Source organism: Balaenoptera musculus, chromosome 18 (genome assembly GCF_009873245.2).
Source record: "Balaenoptera musculus isolate JJ_BM4_2016_0621 chromosome 18, mBalMus1.pri.v3, whole genome shotgun sequence".
NCBI lineage: Eukaryota > Metazoa > Chordata > Mammalia > Artiodactyla > Balaenopteridae > Balaenoptera > Balaenoptera musculus.
This window is the reverse complement of record NC_045802.1, coordinates 7,926,236-7,945,010: the sequence shown is the minus strand read 5'-3', so window position 1 is coordinate 7,945,010 and position 18,775 is coordinate 7,926,236. Positions and strand designations below refer to the sequence as shown.

Genomic DNA, 18,775 nt, shown 5'->3' with positions numbered 1-18,775 from the left:
TGATGACCACTGGGCTTGTCACTCTATGTTCAGTGAACAGCACAGGCTAGGCCCACATTTGACACATGTTGGTTGAATGGCAGCATATTAGTTGGGCAGCTACTATAAACCAGGCCCTGAGCTACATCCTGGGAATACAATGGAGAAAACAGGCAAGGTCTGTCTTCATTGAGTTTGTATTCTAGTGACTTGTGGCTTTTGGAATATTTACAGAGGCATAAGGTACGGTTGGGTGGTGGGGAATGGTTGTGCACAATGACCTTCCTTTCTTACTGCTTGTCTTAATGGCTTGACATCCAGACAGTTTTGAGGGAGATCATTCAACCCTGGGAAGCTGTAGAAAGTTGGGGGCTAATAAGAATCCTAAGAAGTCCCCTGGTTATGGGCCCCTAACAAGCCACAGGGCAGCAGGAATGTCATCTCCTAGGTTCCCTGGCCACCCAAGGATGGCAGAGTGAATGCATACGGGTTTGCATGCCAAGCAGAAGCAGGAAGTGGACGCTTCTTTGAAGAAAGTCACACGCATCACATCCTGGGCTGCCAGTCCTGCACTCCAGGACTCCAGGCTGAACTCAAGGAGAGCTGTGTGGATTTGCTCCTGGGCCTCCTGCCCCAACCTGAACAGAGGCCATCACTCTTCCTGGAGCAGGAGCAGCTGCCTGGAGCTCAGCGCTCCTGGCTCCACCTGGACCCCAATCATGAATCCCACCACAGCAGAGGCTCTTGAGATGCTGTGACCACCCTAGGCAGGCCCGGAAGACCAGGGGTGAGCCCCAGGAGTGAAGGACATCCCCACCAAGTGTCACTGTTTGGGTGGAGAGTCGGACAGTGGACCAGGGCTCACCAAGTCATCCTGCCAATGTGGCTATGGCTTCCGGAAGTGACGAAAGTCACATGGTGTGTCCTGTATCCAAAGCCAAACAGGAGATGTTGTACAAGCAGTAAAGTGAGCTGCCAACACACTCACAATTTCAGAGAGAGATGTTGGCACATTTTACAGCCCTACCCTTCACCCCATCAGTGATGTAGATCTTTGAAATATCAAAGCAAATTCCCCTAGTGCCAGTGGGAATAAAAAGCAATCCACTCCTGATGTTTGGGTGATTGCATTTCAGCAAATCATATGCCAACTGACAAGCTCTTCTTGGATGGTCTGCATAGTTTCGCCTCTGTAATAAGACCCATAGCTGATGCATGAGCTAAAACAAAAGCCATCAGCCCGGGAACCTGTAATACCAAAGGACAAATTCAACGCCAAGACCTCTCAGGCAGTCATGTCTCAAATCATCTGAGGATGCTAGGCTTAGGCTCTGACATACAGCATACTTTCAAATGAATAAAGAACTTACAATGTTTAAAGACTTTGGAGATCCAGGACCATCCAGCAGAGCCAGCAGGGGACATAAAATGCCACAGGTAGATTTAAAACGTAGTTTTAGTCAGCATTTTCATCTTCCCCTGTCTCTTAATCCCTTTTCCCATCTCTAAGCCATAAAAATAGATTTTTTTCCCACAGAGATGCTTATGGATGGCATTTCATCTCCTCTTCCCATTTAGAGAGGGACTACGGCATAAAGACAAGGTGGGAGGAAAAAGGAAAAAAAATTAAAGGGCTGGACAGTTGACAATCTGGTTAATCTTCAATTAGGGGTGAGAATATTCGAGACCCAGCTGGAAGCCCCTGCATGCTGGGGAGGAGGGAACATGGCCAGCCTGCAGATCCCCAAAGAGGCCCTCTCTGCCCCTGATAGCTTTCATACCCTGTACTTTGTGAGATTGTGATTTATAAGAAATATCTATTTGGTCTTTGTCCACATTCTGGCTCAGAGTACCTAAACCCTTGCAATTTCCTGAGTGATGAGACCATGCAAGCGCTTCACCCTTTTCCCATACCTTGCCCTCTGCATCTCTTCCATCTGGCTATTCCCGAGTTATATCCTTTTATAATAAACTGATAATCCAGTAAGTGAAATATTTCTCTAAGTTCTGTGAGATGCTCTAGAAAATTAATATAACCCAAGGAGGGCGGTGTTGGAACCTCTGATCTATAGCCAGTTGGACAGGACTTGCAAATGGTGTGGCAGGAGTCTTGTGTCTTGTAGGACTGAACCCTGACCCTGTGGATTCTGATGCTCTCTCCAGGTAGATAGAGTCAGAATTGAGCGGAATTGTAGGGTACCAGCTGGTGTCGGAGAATTGCTTGTTGGTGTGGGAAAAACCTCCACATGTTGGAATTGGGTACAGAGTCATTACACTTCTTCCCATAGAAAATAATTTAAAAAACTGAAACAGAAAAACTAAAAATGTCTTTTAAAGGGAGGGAGGAAAGAAAGATGGGGGGGAAAGGGGGAGAGAGGGAAGGAGGAAACTCTTTTGTCCGTATCACTGCTTAGCTTATACCAGATAGAGGTATAAAGACTTTCTCCAAAATCTGTTTTTAGAGAGAAAAGAATCAACAGGGCATGGGGGTGGGGAGAAGTCTGAAGCAGGGTTTTGAAACATCATAATTTTGTACATTTCACTTACAAAGTACACATTTATTCTTCTATCCCATCCAACAGCACATGGGGGTGGGGAGAAGTCTGAAGCAGGGTTTTGAAACATCATAATTTTGTACATTTCACTTACAAAGTACACATTTATTCTTCTATCCCATCCAACAGCTATGATACACCTAGAACAATAACAGACTATTACATTTTGATACTTAAGCTTATCATCTGTTTAATTTTTGCACAGAATCAGTACTGTGGCCTCATTTTGCTGTGTCCATGTGATAAATGAAGAGAGCAAGAAAATCACCGCTTCTGTTTTTTATGAAGAGCAAGATAAAATGTGATTTGATAAACTAGGGTCAGTTTTTTAACTGGTTCTTAAAGGATTAGGGAACAGAAGCAGGATACCCTGGTTTGTCTTCATGGTCTGCTCCACGAGCAGCTTGCCTTCCGGAGGATTATTTGATCCTGAGAGCATGGCTGAACCGCGGAGGCAAGGGCACAAACAGAAATTGATCAAGGATTGTTTTTAACATTTTAATGTTCAGGAGAGAATTTATTGGATTTTTATTCTTTGACTTATGGCTGCTGAATTTAACTACCCTAGCTTGTGATTTATTCCTTAATAAAGCATTTGGTGGAGAGATACACTGTTTCCTATCTCTACCTCTAAACCGTTATCAGAATGTGCAGAGAATTGTTTCCAATATTCTGGAAGAGCCTAGTTGCCTAAATTACCATCAGGGAGCAACCGCAGTTTGGGGAATTCTTTGACACATTTGCTTCCAGAAAATTCCCTTTACTATCTTGGTGTTCTCCTCCAGGACAAAGTTTTTTTAAATTTAATTAATTTATTTATTTATGGCTGTGTTGGGTCTTCGTTTCTGTGCGAGGGCTTTCTCTAGTTGCGGCAAGTGGGAGCCACTCTTCATCGCGGTGCGCGGGCCTGTCACTATCGCGGCCTCTCTTGTTGCGGAGCACAGGCTCCAGACGCGCAGGCTCAGCAGTTGTGGCTCACGGACCCAGTTGCTCCGCGGCATGTGGGATCCTCCCAGACCAGGGCTCAAACCCGTGTCCCCTGCGTTGGCAGGCAGATTCTCAACCACTGCGCCACCAGGGAAGCCCAGGACAAAGTTTGTGTCAAAATATATGTCCCACTAGATATCCAAGATGACCCTCTTCTATCCAAGCTGAATAGAACTCACTTATTTTGGCTTACCTCCAAGTAGGTATAATCACAGACTTCACTTTGCTTTTCATCTAGAAAGATAATATTATCAACTTAGAGTAAGCATTTTTCTTTATTAGTTCTTGAGTCAGTTTACATATATTGACTTAACCCAACTGATGCCTGGGGAAACTTCAGCACTTACTTTTTAGTTTTCAAACCAGTTCGGTGTCTTTCAAGCCATCTAAACACAGCTGATGCCACTCTCACTGCCTTAAAAGGTTGATTCAGCCCTCGCTCAGCTATGGGAAGAGGTTCACCTTCTTCCTGACAGGACCCTGCACCGTGCCTGGCACTTACTGGCTGAGTGAATGAGCAGATGAATGCATGAGGTCAAAGGCAGAACTAGGAATCACACACTCATTACTCTGCGTACTTTTTTTTTTTTTTTGGCAGAGCCGTGAGGCATGCGGGATCTTAGTTACCAGACCAGGGATCCAAACCGTGCCCCCTGCAGTGGAAGCGCGGAGTCTTAACCACTGGACCACCAGGGAAGTCCCTACTCTGAGTAATTTTTATCTGATTTACTTGGACTTCATTTGTACTGAGAGTTGAAGAACGTTTGCCTCTGATCTTCCCCCTAGTTTCACAGGCCAGAACTTCGGAAATCTTACCAAGAACAGACACAGCACATGAACAAATGGAATAAGCAGTCTTGAAAAAAATCACGATGACACACAAAAGAGAGTAGCTTTTAGTTCATCTAGACTTTGTGATGTTTGACTTATGTGATTTTTTAAATGTTTTAAAAAGCTAAACTCTTTTAAGAAATGAGGCCTATACCAGGCAGTGAGGGAACAAATGCATGGGCTATAGATGGGAGAGCAAACATGTATGTAATGTATGTCCTTCCTACATAGAAGTTTAGAGTCACTGGCAATGAAATGCCAGAGAAAAAGCATGTAGGATTGTTACATGCATCCTAGATTTTATCTCATTTGATTTCTTCTACATTTACTACAAATGTCTAATCTTGCATCATTATTTTATGGGGACCCTTGGTAGGAGGCGACTCACCATGTTTCAAGGTGTGAAGACAATGTCCGTCGTTGTAGCTCCATATTTTCAGACAGCCATCTCTGCCCCCAATAACTAGCCTAGGAAACAGAGACCCCCGTCAGGACTGCATGTCAGGGGTCACCCTGCCTAACGGTAAAAGATTCTGGAGGGACTTCCATGGTGGCACAGTGGTTAAGAATTCGCTGCCAATGCAGGGGACACGGGTTCGAGCCCTGATCGGGGAAGATCCCACATGCCATGGAGCAACTAAGCCCGTGTGCCACAACTACTGAGCCCGCGTGCCACAACTACTGAAGCCCGTGCACCTAGAGCCCATGCTCTGCAACAAGAGAAGCCACCACAATGAGAAGCCCGCGCACCACAACGAGGAGAAGCCCTTGCTTGCCACAGCTAGAGAAAGCCCGTGCACAGCAATGAAGACCCAATGCAGCCAAAAATAAATAAATAAAATTAAAAAAAAAAAAGATTCTGGAGAAGGCACATACCCTCTTCCACTGGGGTCAAAGGTCAGACAATGGATTCCAGCATTGCCATGAGCCTCAGTAAAATCAGACAACAGTATTCCTGTTTCAAAGTCCCATACTTTCACCACCGGTATCAGGAAGTTGGGAAAAGTAGCCTGGAGACACTGGCTAACAAATTAAAGAGAATTTGCATTTAGAGGTCTAGGGTCATAGATACGAAAGATGAAAGTTTACCCCAAAAGTTTCTGTACTTTCAATACAAGTTGGTTACCTGAGTGTACTCATTAGCTAGGGCTGCCATAAGAAAATACCATAGACTGGGGAGCTCAAACAACAGACATTTATTTTCTCACAGTTCTGGAGGCTGGAAGTCCACGATCAAGTTGCCAGCAGGGTTTGGTCTCTTCTGAGGCGTCTCTCCTTGGCTTGTGGATGGCCTCCTTCTCACCGTGTCCTCACAAGCTCTTTCCTCTGTGCCTGTGCAACCCAGCCTCTCTTTATGTGTCTACATTTCCTCTGGTTATAAGAAGACCAGTCAGACTGGATTAGGGCCCACCCTAACAGCTTCATTTCAAGTTGATGACCTCTTTAAAGGCTCCATCTCCAAATACAGACACATTCTGAGGTACTGGGCGTTAGGACTTCAACACATGAATTTGGGGGGAACACAATTCAGTCTACAGCACTCTCTGAGAAGATTAGAAAATTTAGAAATATTGGATGAAAATCTCCTGGCCACCTAGACTCAGAGAAGATAGGTGTGGATTGAATTTTGAGCAGCAAAATTTATTGACCATCAAAGCAAAGCTGAATGGATAGATGACCCATTTTCTGGGGAGGATATTTAAACTCTCAGCTTTAAGACATCACTCAGTCCAACTCGTTCCAGTCTTGTAGTTACTTTCTTTTAGCTCCAACCTTTGAGCAGCTTTTGAATGAGAATCATCTTTAAAGGGAGGTGAGTAGCATCTGTCATGACTGGTTGGGGTAAGTGCCCCCCGCCCCCCCAGGAAGGACCTCCTCTGGGGCAGGCTTTCTGGATCCTGCACCCAGAGGCAGTGACAGTGTCAGAGGAGAAACACTTGAGGATAGCACTCTTTCTCAGGACTATTGAACGGTCCTTCTAGCCTGCCACTTTGTAAAACAGGCTGCCCCATTGACATTAGAGAAAATTCTGGGTCTCCAAGCCAAAAACCAGACAGCACTGTTGTTGATTGCAAGTTGCTGAGATCAGTAGGGTACACTCTGCTTCCTTTCCTCTGTCCTTCCATAAGGCCAGGGTTCCCAGGGGTGTGTACAGCTCAGGGGCATTCATCTGTTCTTCTGAATATTTCAATAAACCCTTAGTGTTACTTTAGTGGTTTTAATCTTTACTTTACTTTAGTGGTTTCAATCTTTGCAAATATCCCAAAGTTCCACAACATGCAGTGATTTGTGATATGGTTGAGATCCAGAATTGATTTAAGTACCTGATGGCGTGGACAAATGAGCAGACAGCATGAGCTGGGTAGGATCAACACCCAAGGGAGGACCTGCCTTGCTGCTGTGTGATTAAACACAGTTTTTTTTTTTTTTATTTCCCCAAGAAAGCCACCTGCTACTGCTGGTAACGGAAGTGAAAAGATTGAAGACTGAAGTGAGCAAGGGAAACCTCTCTGAAAATGACTTTAGGGTTCTATTTACAGAATCAAGAAAAGTCTAAAGGTGCTATGTATACTTTTCAGGTATACCTACCTCACTTGCATTTTGTGGAGGGAATTTCATGCCATAGCAGGGCTCCTTTAAGAATTTCACTGTCCCAGGGACTTCCCTGGTGGTCCAGTGGTTAAGACTCCGCGCTCCCAAAGCAGGAGGCCTGGGTTCTATCCCTGGTCAGGGAACTAGATCCTGCATGCCGCAACTAAGACCCGGTGTAGCCAAATAAATAAATAAATATTAAAAAAAAAAAAAAAGGAATTTCACTGCCCCATGTTGTTCTTCCTTTTGGAGATCCCATCCATTTAAATATTTAAAATGCAACCATGTCCCCAGTTAAATATAATAGAATTTTGCTAGTAAATTTTAAAATAATTTAAAGAATATAGTTTTAAGCTCAGTTGATAAAAAATTGTTATTCTTATAAACTTTGGTATTACATATAACTATGTGTGTGTTAAGTTGCAGCTCATAAGTGATGTGCTGTAAACATTTAATTGAGCATTTATTAATTTTCATTGTACAGTTTACGAGGATTTTCAGAGGCGAAGTTGGTGGTCCCTAGCACTCTGCTTATACAACTGAATGAACACAGTGTGGTATAGTGGTATTCATAAATTCAGTCTTCATCAAGATCTTGGGCTATATTCTCTCCTCCACAAATATCAAGTGTAATGTGGTTTAGATGTCATGAATTGTGACGGTGGGCATGACAATGATCCAAAGATTTCACACAGCGACAGATTTGCAAGGTGAGCGAACACTCAAATCAATAATTTAATTCAGTAAGTATTGGAGAGTTTATTACCAGCATGTGCCTAATACAGTAATAGCTGTGAGGGTGTTTATATCTCAATTCAACACCTACCTACCACCCACCACTGGGGGAGACGTGCATATCAAAATAATGCTATTGAGGGAGACAGACTGTGTTCCCATGGAATTAGGAGCCCAGATGCTAACTGAGCCATTCATTCTGCCTGGGTGTGGGAGGGGATCTAGGATGGCTTCTTAGAGGAGCTGGTATCTGAGTTGTGCCTTAAAGAATAAGAACGGTTTTGAGAGATCAAGAAGGAAAGAAGTGGGAAACATAGATGCTCTGATCCCTGCTCTCAAGTGCCTGCAGAAATTGTTTAGAGGCGAGGCTCACACAGGTGAAACAGAGCAGGGCAGGAGAGAACACACCCCAGCAGCCATGGGAGGCACTAACTGTGGGTGATCAGGAAGAGGGAGGTGTCTGCATGAGTCAGGGCAGTGAAGGCAAGTGTTTCCTGGCAGAGATAGGACTTGAGTTGGACCTTGAAGGATTGCTCAGGTGTGCGTAGGAAAAGAGGAGGAAGCAGGAAATTCTGGGGTGGAGATGAGAAGAGGTTGCACAGAGCCAGGGGCAGGAATGTGCAGGATGCTGAGAAGGTGAAGATGTTGGCTTCCTTGGACTCGGAGGCGACTCTGATAAATTTGGAGGATAAATGCTTCTTTGCAAGTTTGAACCCAAACTATGCAGGAACCCGCCTTCTTTGAGATGAATTGAGACTGAGTCATCACAAAAAAATTTTGATCTACTTCTTTTGGTATTTAACCACTAATCTCTGGAGCAGAAGCTAGACAAGAACAGATGCAAAGACAGTCGAGTGTCACTGGGAGTGCAGCTCAAGTGAGCGTGCACATGAAGAGGACGTGTCTGGGCTGTGATGTCCCCGATCATCCCCACTGAAGGGGGGGTTGTACTGGCAGCACACCACGGGCTCCTTGTGGGAAACCACCGGGTGAGGCTCGAGGGGAGATCTTGCTCGTGAAAAACAGAGAGAGAGAGAGGGTGGGGGGAGAGAGAGAATGAAAACCCGAACTGAGTATGTGACACACATACCCAGGATGAGGCATCGATTGCTTTATTAAAGAATGGTTAAGAGGATAGTCTTGAGTTCAAATGATGGGTCTGCGACCTTGGGAAAGTCACTTAGCTGCTCAAAACTGTAATTTTCTTATCTGTTAAATGGGGATAATGGTATCTACTTTAAAGCATTGTTTTGAGGATTAGATGAGAAAACATATATACAGCGGTACCTACATATCTATAGGGGATTGGTTTGAGGACCCCCTAGAATACCAAAATCCACAGATGCTCAAGTCCCTTATATAAAATGGCATAGTATTTGCATATAACCTATGCACATCCTTTCATATACATCTCCAGATTACTTATAATATCCAATACAATTTAAATGCTATGTATACAGTTGCCGGTATGTGGCAAATTCAACTTCAGCTTTTTGGAAACTTCTGGAATTAAAAAAAATTTTTTTTCCATCCATGGTTGGTTGAATGTGTTGATGCAGAACCCATGGATAGGGAGGGCTGATGTAATGTCCTGAGCACAGAACCTCACGTAACATAATGGGCGTGCAATGAAGAGTAGCCACTAACCGTGAAAACTGATACCACGTCTCCTTGTTGGGGTAGGAGGAGTGTGATTTCGTGAGATTGCCGAGTGGACCTTCTTCCCTATTAATGTCCATCTTCCCCCAAACCAACACAAACCATATCATCCCATTCTGAATGAATGGCAGTGCTTCTCCCTCACAGCAGGGACAAGGCCAGGCCAGGTCCCGGGGGGCCCTGCAGCATGCCTCCTATGGGTACCCAGGTGCAAAGGACCCACCTGCGCCCTTGGACTTTGCCCCCTGAGCCATGTCTGGGAGGTCAGCACACAGAATGGACAGCCCTTGGAGTGAAGCCACCCAAACCTTTCGAACTCATTTCCTCATCTGTAAAATGGAATCCTTTATAGAAATTTTGTGAGGAGGAAGTGTGAGAAACGATGTAAAATGTCCGGAGGAGGCTGGCATGTAGTAGACACTGACTAACCGAATGTTGGTGGCCAGCCTTCGCTCTCTGTAGTGCCCTGTGACGGTCAGCCATAAGCCTGGGCCACTAATAGACATCTGGGGGCTCTGAAACCTCAGCCTTAGTGCCAGAAGATTCTTGGTGTGGGCGAATCCTCTTCAAGGAAGAACGGAACTTGGCGTGAGGGTGATTAGAACTTAGGGGATCACAGTCTGCCCACTTCACAGATGAGGAAACAGCAGGAGGTGGAGAAGGGTCGGCTCACTTGGTCAAGACCACAAGCTCCCGAGTGACAGAGCGGGGACCGGTAGACAGTATCTGGCACCTAAGCGCTGGCGCTAGAAATGAGGCTGCTTTTGCCATGAGGTGGCATTTCAGACACTTGGGTCCAAAAAAAAAAACAGAAAGAAAGTCAATCCAACAGGCTGTTTGTTCTGCACAGTGATATCATGTAGAACAGAGAGCAGTTTGATTGACTGACGTTCCCGTCTTTCAGCTGGCTGCTTTGGCATCTTGAGTGAAGAGCCTGCCTCCGGGCCTGGCTGTAGTGATGGCCTGGCAGCGCCCCTGGGTGTCCCTGGGCGGCTGCCCTGCTTGGGGGATGGGGTCTTGGAGGCGAGCACCCCTGCAGCCGTGGGACTGCAAGTAGGCTGACGCCTCCGGACTGAATAGGCAGACCCCGGGGCTTCTAGGACAGTTTCCTACCGGGTGGGGGGGGCTGGCGGGTGGAAGGGGGCTCGAGGGGTAGACTCCAGACTTTTGGATAATACAGGGAGGCGGTGTCAGAGCAATTAGTGGGAACGTTAAAGAGAGCTCGCCAAATAGACACTGTGAGACAGGATGTGGGGCGTACAGCCCAGGGCTCGCACAGAGACCTTAGCTGTGGATCATTAAGTAGAAGGTCGACTACAGCTGCCCTGGGCTCTGCAGGACCTTCTGGAGAGCTGAGCGCTCAGGGCCTACCTCAGCCTCAGGTGCAGGAGGGCGACGGTGTCCGTGGCCACACACAGGGCTCTGGGGCCGGGGAGATAGAGGCAGGCCCCGGGCTGGCCCCGAGTACCGCTGGCTTTGGAGGAGGCGGTAAACAAGCAGCTCTTGGTCTCCAGATCCCAGATCTGAGGAGGAAGTGAGGAGAAGAGATGGGAGCTCTTGAAGAGCCTGCTTTGCTGGGTTTCCAAAGCCGTCACCTGTTGGGGGGTCTGGTTGGGCTTGAGGGAGGTTTAAACACTGCCCCGCTCCCGCCTCATCCAAATGAAAAGTCGTAAAAGGGGTTTCTTCTCCTCTGTTGTTTGTAAAGGAAGCACGAAGTGGGCACCAAGTTCCTGAGCCCCGCTGCCAGGCCAAAGCTGCCCGAGCGCCAGGGACTCTGCAGCCAAGCCACCCCAGAACTCTGCTTTACTCCCCCAGGAGGAGATGGCTTCTCTTCCCATGGACCCAGCTTCCACAGCGGGGGCTCACAGCATGGGTCTGACCTGGGGCTCAGAGCTACTGCTGTCCCCCAGCTATGCTCCCATTTCTTACTACAGGTCCTCAAAGCCCGCCACTGGAGGACACGGGCTACAAACCTCGGGGCGGCTGTTGGTTGAGAGCATAAGCCCCCTGCCTGGGTTGGAATCCCAGCTCTACTGCCTAATGGCTTGTGTGGCCTTGGGCGAATTACTACACTCGCTTTCCCTCAGTTTCTTCGTCTGTAAAATGGGAAGAAAAATAATAGTACTTACCTTATAGAATTGTTTTAAGGAATCTGAAAATTTAATAAAAGATAGAGTGCTAGAAAATGGTATAAATATGGTTAGAATAATAATATTATCGTTAATCATTTATTTTAATTGGCACACAAGCCATGCCATGGTTCTTGTGGGATCGTAAGATACTGTGATCTGATGAGAGCTGCAAGGGATGGCTGCATCCCTGGGGAGAAGGGGATGGGTCAAGTGTAAAACTGGGAAGATCATGATCATCACAAAGGCAGCCTCGGTTAGTGAGTGAACATGTGCCCGGCGTTGTGTTAAAGGCTGTATATTTTACTCTTTGTTATGGGTTGAATTTTGTCCTCCCAAAATGTGTATGTTGAATAACCCCCAGTACTTTAGAATGTGGCCTTATTTGGAAATAAGGTTATTGCAAATGTAATTAGTTAAGATGACTCATATAGGTGGCCCCTAATCTAATATAACCGGTTTCCTTATAAGAAAGGGAAATTTGGAGACAGACACATACACAGGGAGAACAGCATGTGAAGATGAAGGCAGAGATGAGGGTGATGCTTCTACAAGCCAAGGAAGGCCAAAGGTTGTAGCAAATCACCAGACGTTAGGTGAGAGGCATGGAACAGATTTTCCCTCACAGCACTCAGAAGGAACCAACACTGCCGATACCTTGATTTCAGACTTCCAGCCTCCAGAACTGGGAGACGACACATTTCTGTTGTTTAAGCCACACATTCTGTGATACTTTGTTACAGCAGCCCTAGCAAACTGATGGGCTCTTAAATCAGCTTTGGGAGGGAGACATTATCCTCCGAATTACAGTGAGGTTAAGTGACTCAGCCAAGTTTACAGAGCTAGTAAGTAACTAACCTAGGAGTCAACCTCTGGCCCATCTGCCTCCAGAGCACACAGGAAAATGTAGATTGAACTGGGTGGGGTGTGCTTGGATGGGGTTTCTTCCTTCTTCCTTTGAGACTCGAGGAAGCAAATCAGCTATTGTGAGATTTGAAGACTTTACCCCTTGAGTCAGACTCTTAATTCTTGTATTTATACTGTTGATTTTCCTTTAGTTCTCCCCAGGAGTTAACACACTCATTTTGAGAGTTCCAGCCTACCTTTTAATCTGCGATTTTAGATCATGGCATAGAAGGGGGAGCAATGTATCCTAGGAGGTCAGCATGGGGGTGACAGTAGTGATCAAAGTAAAATAATCCCATGGAAAGAGTGACCCTGAAGGCTGCTTGTTCAAGGGGCATCCCCACCCCCTGGCCCCAATCTGGAGAATTGATTTGTTTGAAGATTCTCTTCTTTCTGGGTAGAAAGGTAACACACATCCTTCTTATCAGTCACTTGTACCACAATGGGATTCCATTTACATGTTAATTTCTTCTCAGTGCATGAGCTAACATTACTGAGAGAAAGAGGGTGTTTTTTTTTTTTAATTAATTAATTAATTAATTAATTATTTTTATTTTTTTGGCTGTGTTGGGTCTTCGTTTCTGTGCGAGGGCTTTCTCTAGTTGCGGCGAGCGGGGGGCCACTCTTCATCACGGTGCGCGGGCCTCTCACTGTCGCGGCCTCTCTTGTTGCCGAGCACAAGCTCCAGACGCGCAGGCTCAGGTTGTGGCTCACGGGCCTAGTTGCTCCGTGGCATGTGGGATCTTCCCAGACCAGGGCTCGAACCCGTGTCCCCTGCATTGGCAGGCAGATTCTCAACCACTGTGCCACCAGGGAAGCCCAGAAAGAGGGTTTTGATGAGGGGAGGACAGAGGGAATTCTGGAGCCTGGGAAGAGTGATCTCAGCTGGGATGCTATAGAGAGGGACCCTGACAAGGTCAGCGAAAGGAAAAGGTAGGGAGAGGCTCTTCATAGTGATGTCCCCCAAATAAAAACAGCTACAATACATTAAGCACCCCGGATGTAGCTAGTGTCTCTCCAGCACCCTCCTGCCTTCTGTTGAGAGAACGGCTTCTCTGGCTGTAAGCGCTGGACAAAGGATCTGAGCCTGGTCAGTCTGCGTCCTTCCTTTAGGATTTTCTGGCTGGAGCTGCTAGTAAGAGTAGAGTTGGCACGTGAGTTCAGGCTGTGGCTTGGACGGGTCCTGGCCATTAGGAAGGAGAAAGCCATGCAGCAGTAGGTGTTGATGAGACCAACGTGAACCAAGGGGCAGACATGCAAAGTGCAGGCGTACAGCATGGGAACCACAGCGCCATCTGCGAGCTCAGCTGCCCATGAGTCCGTCTGTCCTAGGATCTGCTTTCAATAAACAATAATTTCTCCCCCCTTTTCGTTATATAAGTTTCAGGTATATAGTATTACAATTTGACATCTGTGTGCACTACAGAGTGATCACCAGCCCAAGTCTAATTGCCATCCATCACCATACAGTTGACCCTTCGTGCATTTCACCCACCTCCCAACCTCCTTCCCCTCTGGTAACCACTAATCTGTTCTCTGTGTCTATGAGTTTGCTCTTGTTTTATTTTGTTTGTTTTGTTTCATTTTTTTTAGATTCCACATATGAGTGAAATCATATGGTATTCATCTTTCTCCACCTGACTTATTTCACTTAGCATAATGCCCTCTTCATCCATCCATGTTATCAAAAATGGCAGGATTTTGGTTTTTTGTTTTTTTTTTTTAATATTTATTTATTTATTTATGGCTGTGTTGGGTATTCGTTTCTGTGCCAGGGCTTTCTCTAATTGTGGCAAGTGGGGACCACTCTTCATCACAGTGCGCGGGTCTCTCACTTTTGTGTTGCGGAGCACAGGCTCCAGACGCGCAGGCTCAGTAATTGTGGCTCACGGGCCCAGCTGCTTCGCGGCATGTGGGATCCTCCCAGACCAGGGCTCGAACCCGTGTCCCCTGCATTGGCAGGCAGATTCTCAACCACTGCGCCACCAGGGAAGCCTGATTTTTTTATTTTTTATGGCAGAGTAGTATTCCATTTTGTGTGTGTGTCTTTGTGTGTCGCATCTTCTTTATCCATTCATCAATGGACACTTATGTTGTTTCCATGTCTTGGCTATTGTAAATAATGCTGCAATGAACATAGGGGTGCATATATCTCTTTGAATTAGTTTTTTCATGATTTCTGGATAAATACCCAGAAGTGGAATAGCTGTGTCATATGGTAGTTCTATTCTTAGTTTTTTGAGGGGTCTCTATACCATTCTCCATAGTGGCTGCACCAATTTACAGTCCCACCAACAGTGTGCAAGGGTTCCCTTTTCTCCACATCTTCTCCAGCATTTGTTATTTCTTGTCCTTTTGATAATAGCCATTTCAACAGGTGTGAAGTGATATCTCATTGTGGTTTTGATTTGCCTTTCTCTAATAATTAGTGATGCTGAACATCTTTTCTGAGGTTTTGTCTCATTCTTTCAATTGGAACATATTTCTTTGTCTCCTCATTTTGCCTAATTCTCTATGTATTAAGTATATATATATACGTATTAAGAATTAGCTATCTCTCCCAGTCTTGAAGGTATGGTCTTATTTAGGAGCTGTCCTGTGGGGCTCAGAAGTGCAATCCTGCCTGGCCACTAGAGCCAGGTGCTTAAGGGCTGTCCCCTACGTGGGCTATGTGTGCCCTCCTGTTGTCGTGGGGCTGTGGCTGCCTTGGAGTGCTGGCGGGCTGCTATCATTCAGCTGGCTGTGAGAGGCTGCCAGGATGCAGGGTGGGCGGGGCTGTCAGTGGGACGTGCCCATCGGCGCTACCGGGTCACATGGAGAATTCCAAAATGGTGCCCACCAGCACTGGCGTTAGCAAGGAAGCCTGAGGTCACGTAAATGTCTCCTGCCAGTGACTCTATCCCCAGGAAGCATCCCAAATGACTCCTGCTTCTTCAGTAGACACCTGAAGATTAGTAAATGGGTGCCCTTCGCCTATGAAACATACACTTTTCAACCTGGTGTTTCTGTGCTGGTTTTCAGGTTGGGTGAGGCCGTGCATGAGCCTTTTAAGAGCGGGGTTTTTGTTGCCTGCAGTTCTATAGTTTCCCTGGGTTTATTCTCCATTGGTTTTCAAAGCGGGGTGATTTGGGGGCTTATCTCTCCTGTGCAGGATCTGGGGGCTGGGGTGCCTGATGTGGAGCTCGAATCCCTCACTCCTCAGGGAAAAGCTCCACCTCTTTGGGGTCCCTCCCAGTGGTGCAGCTGGGGCGTGGTTTTCCCTGGTGAGCCCATATCTCTGTCTCTCCCACGCGTCTCAATGCTGTCCTTTTACCTTTTCTCGCGAGGCTCTGTCCATTCGGTTTTCAGATCTCTTTCTGAGGGAATTATTCCATTTGCAGTTGTAGGTTTGTGCCTGTGGGAGGACATAAGTTCAGGATATTCCTGTGCTGCCGTCTTGAACCCTCTTGCTTGTGTTTGGAGGGATGGGTTCCTGTCTGTTTGCTGGTTGTTGGCCTCTCTCTCTCAGCTTCTTATACACCTACATCCCTCATCCTGTTGCCTCCTCTGTCTTTAAACCAGCAATAGTGCACTGAGTCCTTCAAATTCTCCCTTTTCAGCTTAAACTGTTTCAGTTAGATTTTTGTCCCTTTGACTCAAAAGAATCTTACCAGGTAAGGGACTTCCTTGGTGGCGCAGTGGTTGAGAATCCACCTGCCAATGCAGGGGACACGGGTTGGATCCTTGGTCTGGGAAGATCGCATATGCCGAGGAGCAGCTAAGCCCGTGCGCCACAACTACTGAGCCCGCGTGCCACAACTGCTGAAGCCTGTGCACCTAGAGCTCGTGCTCCACAACAAGAGAAGCCACCGCAATGAGAAGCCTGTGCACCACAACGAAGAGTAGCCCCGGCTCTCCGTAACTAGAGAAAGCCCGTGCGCAGCAACGAAGACCCAACACAGCCAAAAATAAATTAAAAAAAAAAGAATCTTACCAGGTAAAACTACTCTGCGGTGAGCACAGTTCATAAATTATCTTTTATGAACACAACTAATCTACAAGACGACCCTTTCTCCCATATTGCAGAAGAGTAAACCAATGTCTCAAAGAATTAAGTAACTTAGTTCAGAAGGATTGAGTACTTCACCCGAGGTCGTCCAGTTTGTGGTAGTTTCAGAATTTAAACTCAAATCTGTCTGTCTCCAAGGCATTCTGCCCCACCTCCTCCAAATCTGTGCTTCCCTGTCTACAGTGTAAAGTTACTGGGAAGCGGCTACTGGACTAAGGCATTTCCCAGCTTCCCTTTCACCCAGAGTCATGAACTTGGCAATAGAATGTGAGAGAAAGTGATGTATCATTTATGGCTGGGATTTTTTTAAGAGGCAGATATGCCTTTTCTATTCTCATACCCATTGCACCTGGATTAAGAGGAATCTGAGAACCTAAGTAAGGTGGAACCCCCATATGGAGACAGCCCTGTTCTTGAAGGGAGAAAAAGTGCCCCTCACCAGGGGCACTGGCACAGGATTGTTACAGTAGACAGAAAGAAACTTCTGTTGTTTCAACCTATGGAAAATATGGAGTTTATTTGTTACAGTGGCAAGCCTTACCTTAACTAATACAGCATGCTATCTTCCTTCCAAGAAATAACTTTCTTTCCATCCTAATTCCTGTTGACACAAAACAGCTCTCTTTGTGGTGTGCAATATTAAATTCACAGAAAATAACAAGTGAAAATGGAAATCTCAATCTGTCACTTTACTCTTCTTTAGAGAATGCCAGAAACCAGCAGACTCCTGAAACGTTTCGTGTGTCCCCATGATTTAGAGACATGAAATATTTGGGCTAAAAAATCAATCAAAGAACGAAGACTATTTGATCAGGCATGCTGGAAATTTAGCTGTTTGGTTCCTAGTTGATTAGTTTTTATTTGATAGAAATAATATATTCTGAAATAAATTACACACCCTATTTCCAAGATAGGATTTCAATATATTTTAAACACACTTTGGGAAGTGATTCAATATGCCTGAATCATCACAGGCAAGATGCTAATCTTGTAATCATGAGTTTAGATTGGGAGAAAATGGAGAGGCACTAGGAAAAGAAAATAGGATAGAAAACATGTCCTCACATACAGAATTATGATTATCTGATGGTGGCAAATTTCAAAAAAAAAAAGTGAAATCTCCAACTTTGTGGCCTTGGTGGATGTCTTTGCATAAATTTGATTTTCAAAATAAATCAGAAACTAAAGTCCATAAATCTTACCATTTTAATCAAATGTTCTTGGAGAACTGAATTGAGTTTGGGTCCTGTTGTATCCCTGACTGTGATCTCAACACCTAGTTTTGTATAAAATATCCTCTTCATTGCCGTGAGATAGACTCTAAGTTCACTACACAGAAGCCATGTTGGACCCTACAGACAGTAAAATCCCAGAGCATCACAGGGTCCCTGTGCTCTGTCTTGGGGGCTTTTCTCTCCTTTGCCCACTTTTGCTCCCTTTATGATCTCATCCACTTCATGGTTTAAAATTCCATCTAAATGCTGATTATTCCTGCATTTATATCTCCAGCCCTGACATCTCCCTTCAACTCAGGATGACTCTCTCCAGCACATCCACAACTGGGCCTCTGACCTTATGCTCCTCTCACCCACCATCTTCCTCACTGCGGTGTTTGGCTCAGGCCTAAACTCTTGGTGCCATCCTTGACTCCCCTCTCCCTCTCTCTCCCCTCTCTCCTTTAAAAAAAAATAACAGCTTTATTGCTCTTTAACCCACATACTACAAAATTTGTATTTTTAAGTGTACAGTTCAGTGGCTTTTAGCATATTCACAGAGTTGTGCAACCTTTACCACTATCTAATTTCAAAAAGTTTTCATTCCTCCAAAAAGAAACCCCATGCCCATTAGCAGCCACTCCCTATTCCCACCTCACCCCATCCCCTGGCAAGTACTAAACTCATTTCTGTCTCTATGGATTGGCCTATTCTGGACACTTTATATAAATGGAATCATACAATACATGGCCTTTTGTGACTGGCTTTCACTTAACACTTGAAGCTTCTCAAGCTTTTCCGTGTTGTAGCATGTGATAGTGCTTCATTTCTTTTTCTTGCTGAATAATATTTCATTGTATGGATGTACCCGATTTCATTCATGCATTCCTCAGTTCATGGACATTTGGTTAATTTCTACTTTTTGGCTATCATGAATAATGCTCCTATGAATATTCATATGCAAGTGTTTGTGTGAACAGACGTTTTCAATTCTCTTGGGTGTAAACCTAGGGGTGGAATTGCTAGGTCGTATGTTAACTCTGATTAACATTTGAGGAACTGCCAGATATTTTCCAAAGTGGCTGCATCATTTTAAATTCCCACCAGCGACGCATGAGGGCTCCAATTTCTCTACATCCT

The 18,775-nt window shown here is 45.6% G+C and overlaps 1 protein-coding gene across 1 annotated transcript in view; it reads right to left on the bottom strand.

Moving 5' to 3' along the window:
* LOC118884395 (WD repeat-containing protein on Y chromosome-like) overlaps positions 1-18,775 on the bottom strand; it is a 115,480-nt gene that overhangs the window by 24,128 nt on the left and 72,577 nt on the right. Inside the window, 7 exon segments of the mRNA XM_036832045.1 lie at positions 845-904; positions 2,629-2,674; positions 3,701-3,755; positions 4,741-4,820; positions 5,229-5,375; positions 8,541-8,687; positions 10,710-10,861. Of these exon segments, the coding sequence (XP_036687940.1) occupies positions 845-904; positions 2,629-2,674; positions 3,701-3,755; positions 4,741-4,820; positions 5,229-5,375; positions 8,541-8,687; positions 10,710-10,861 (687 nt within the window).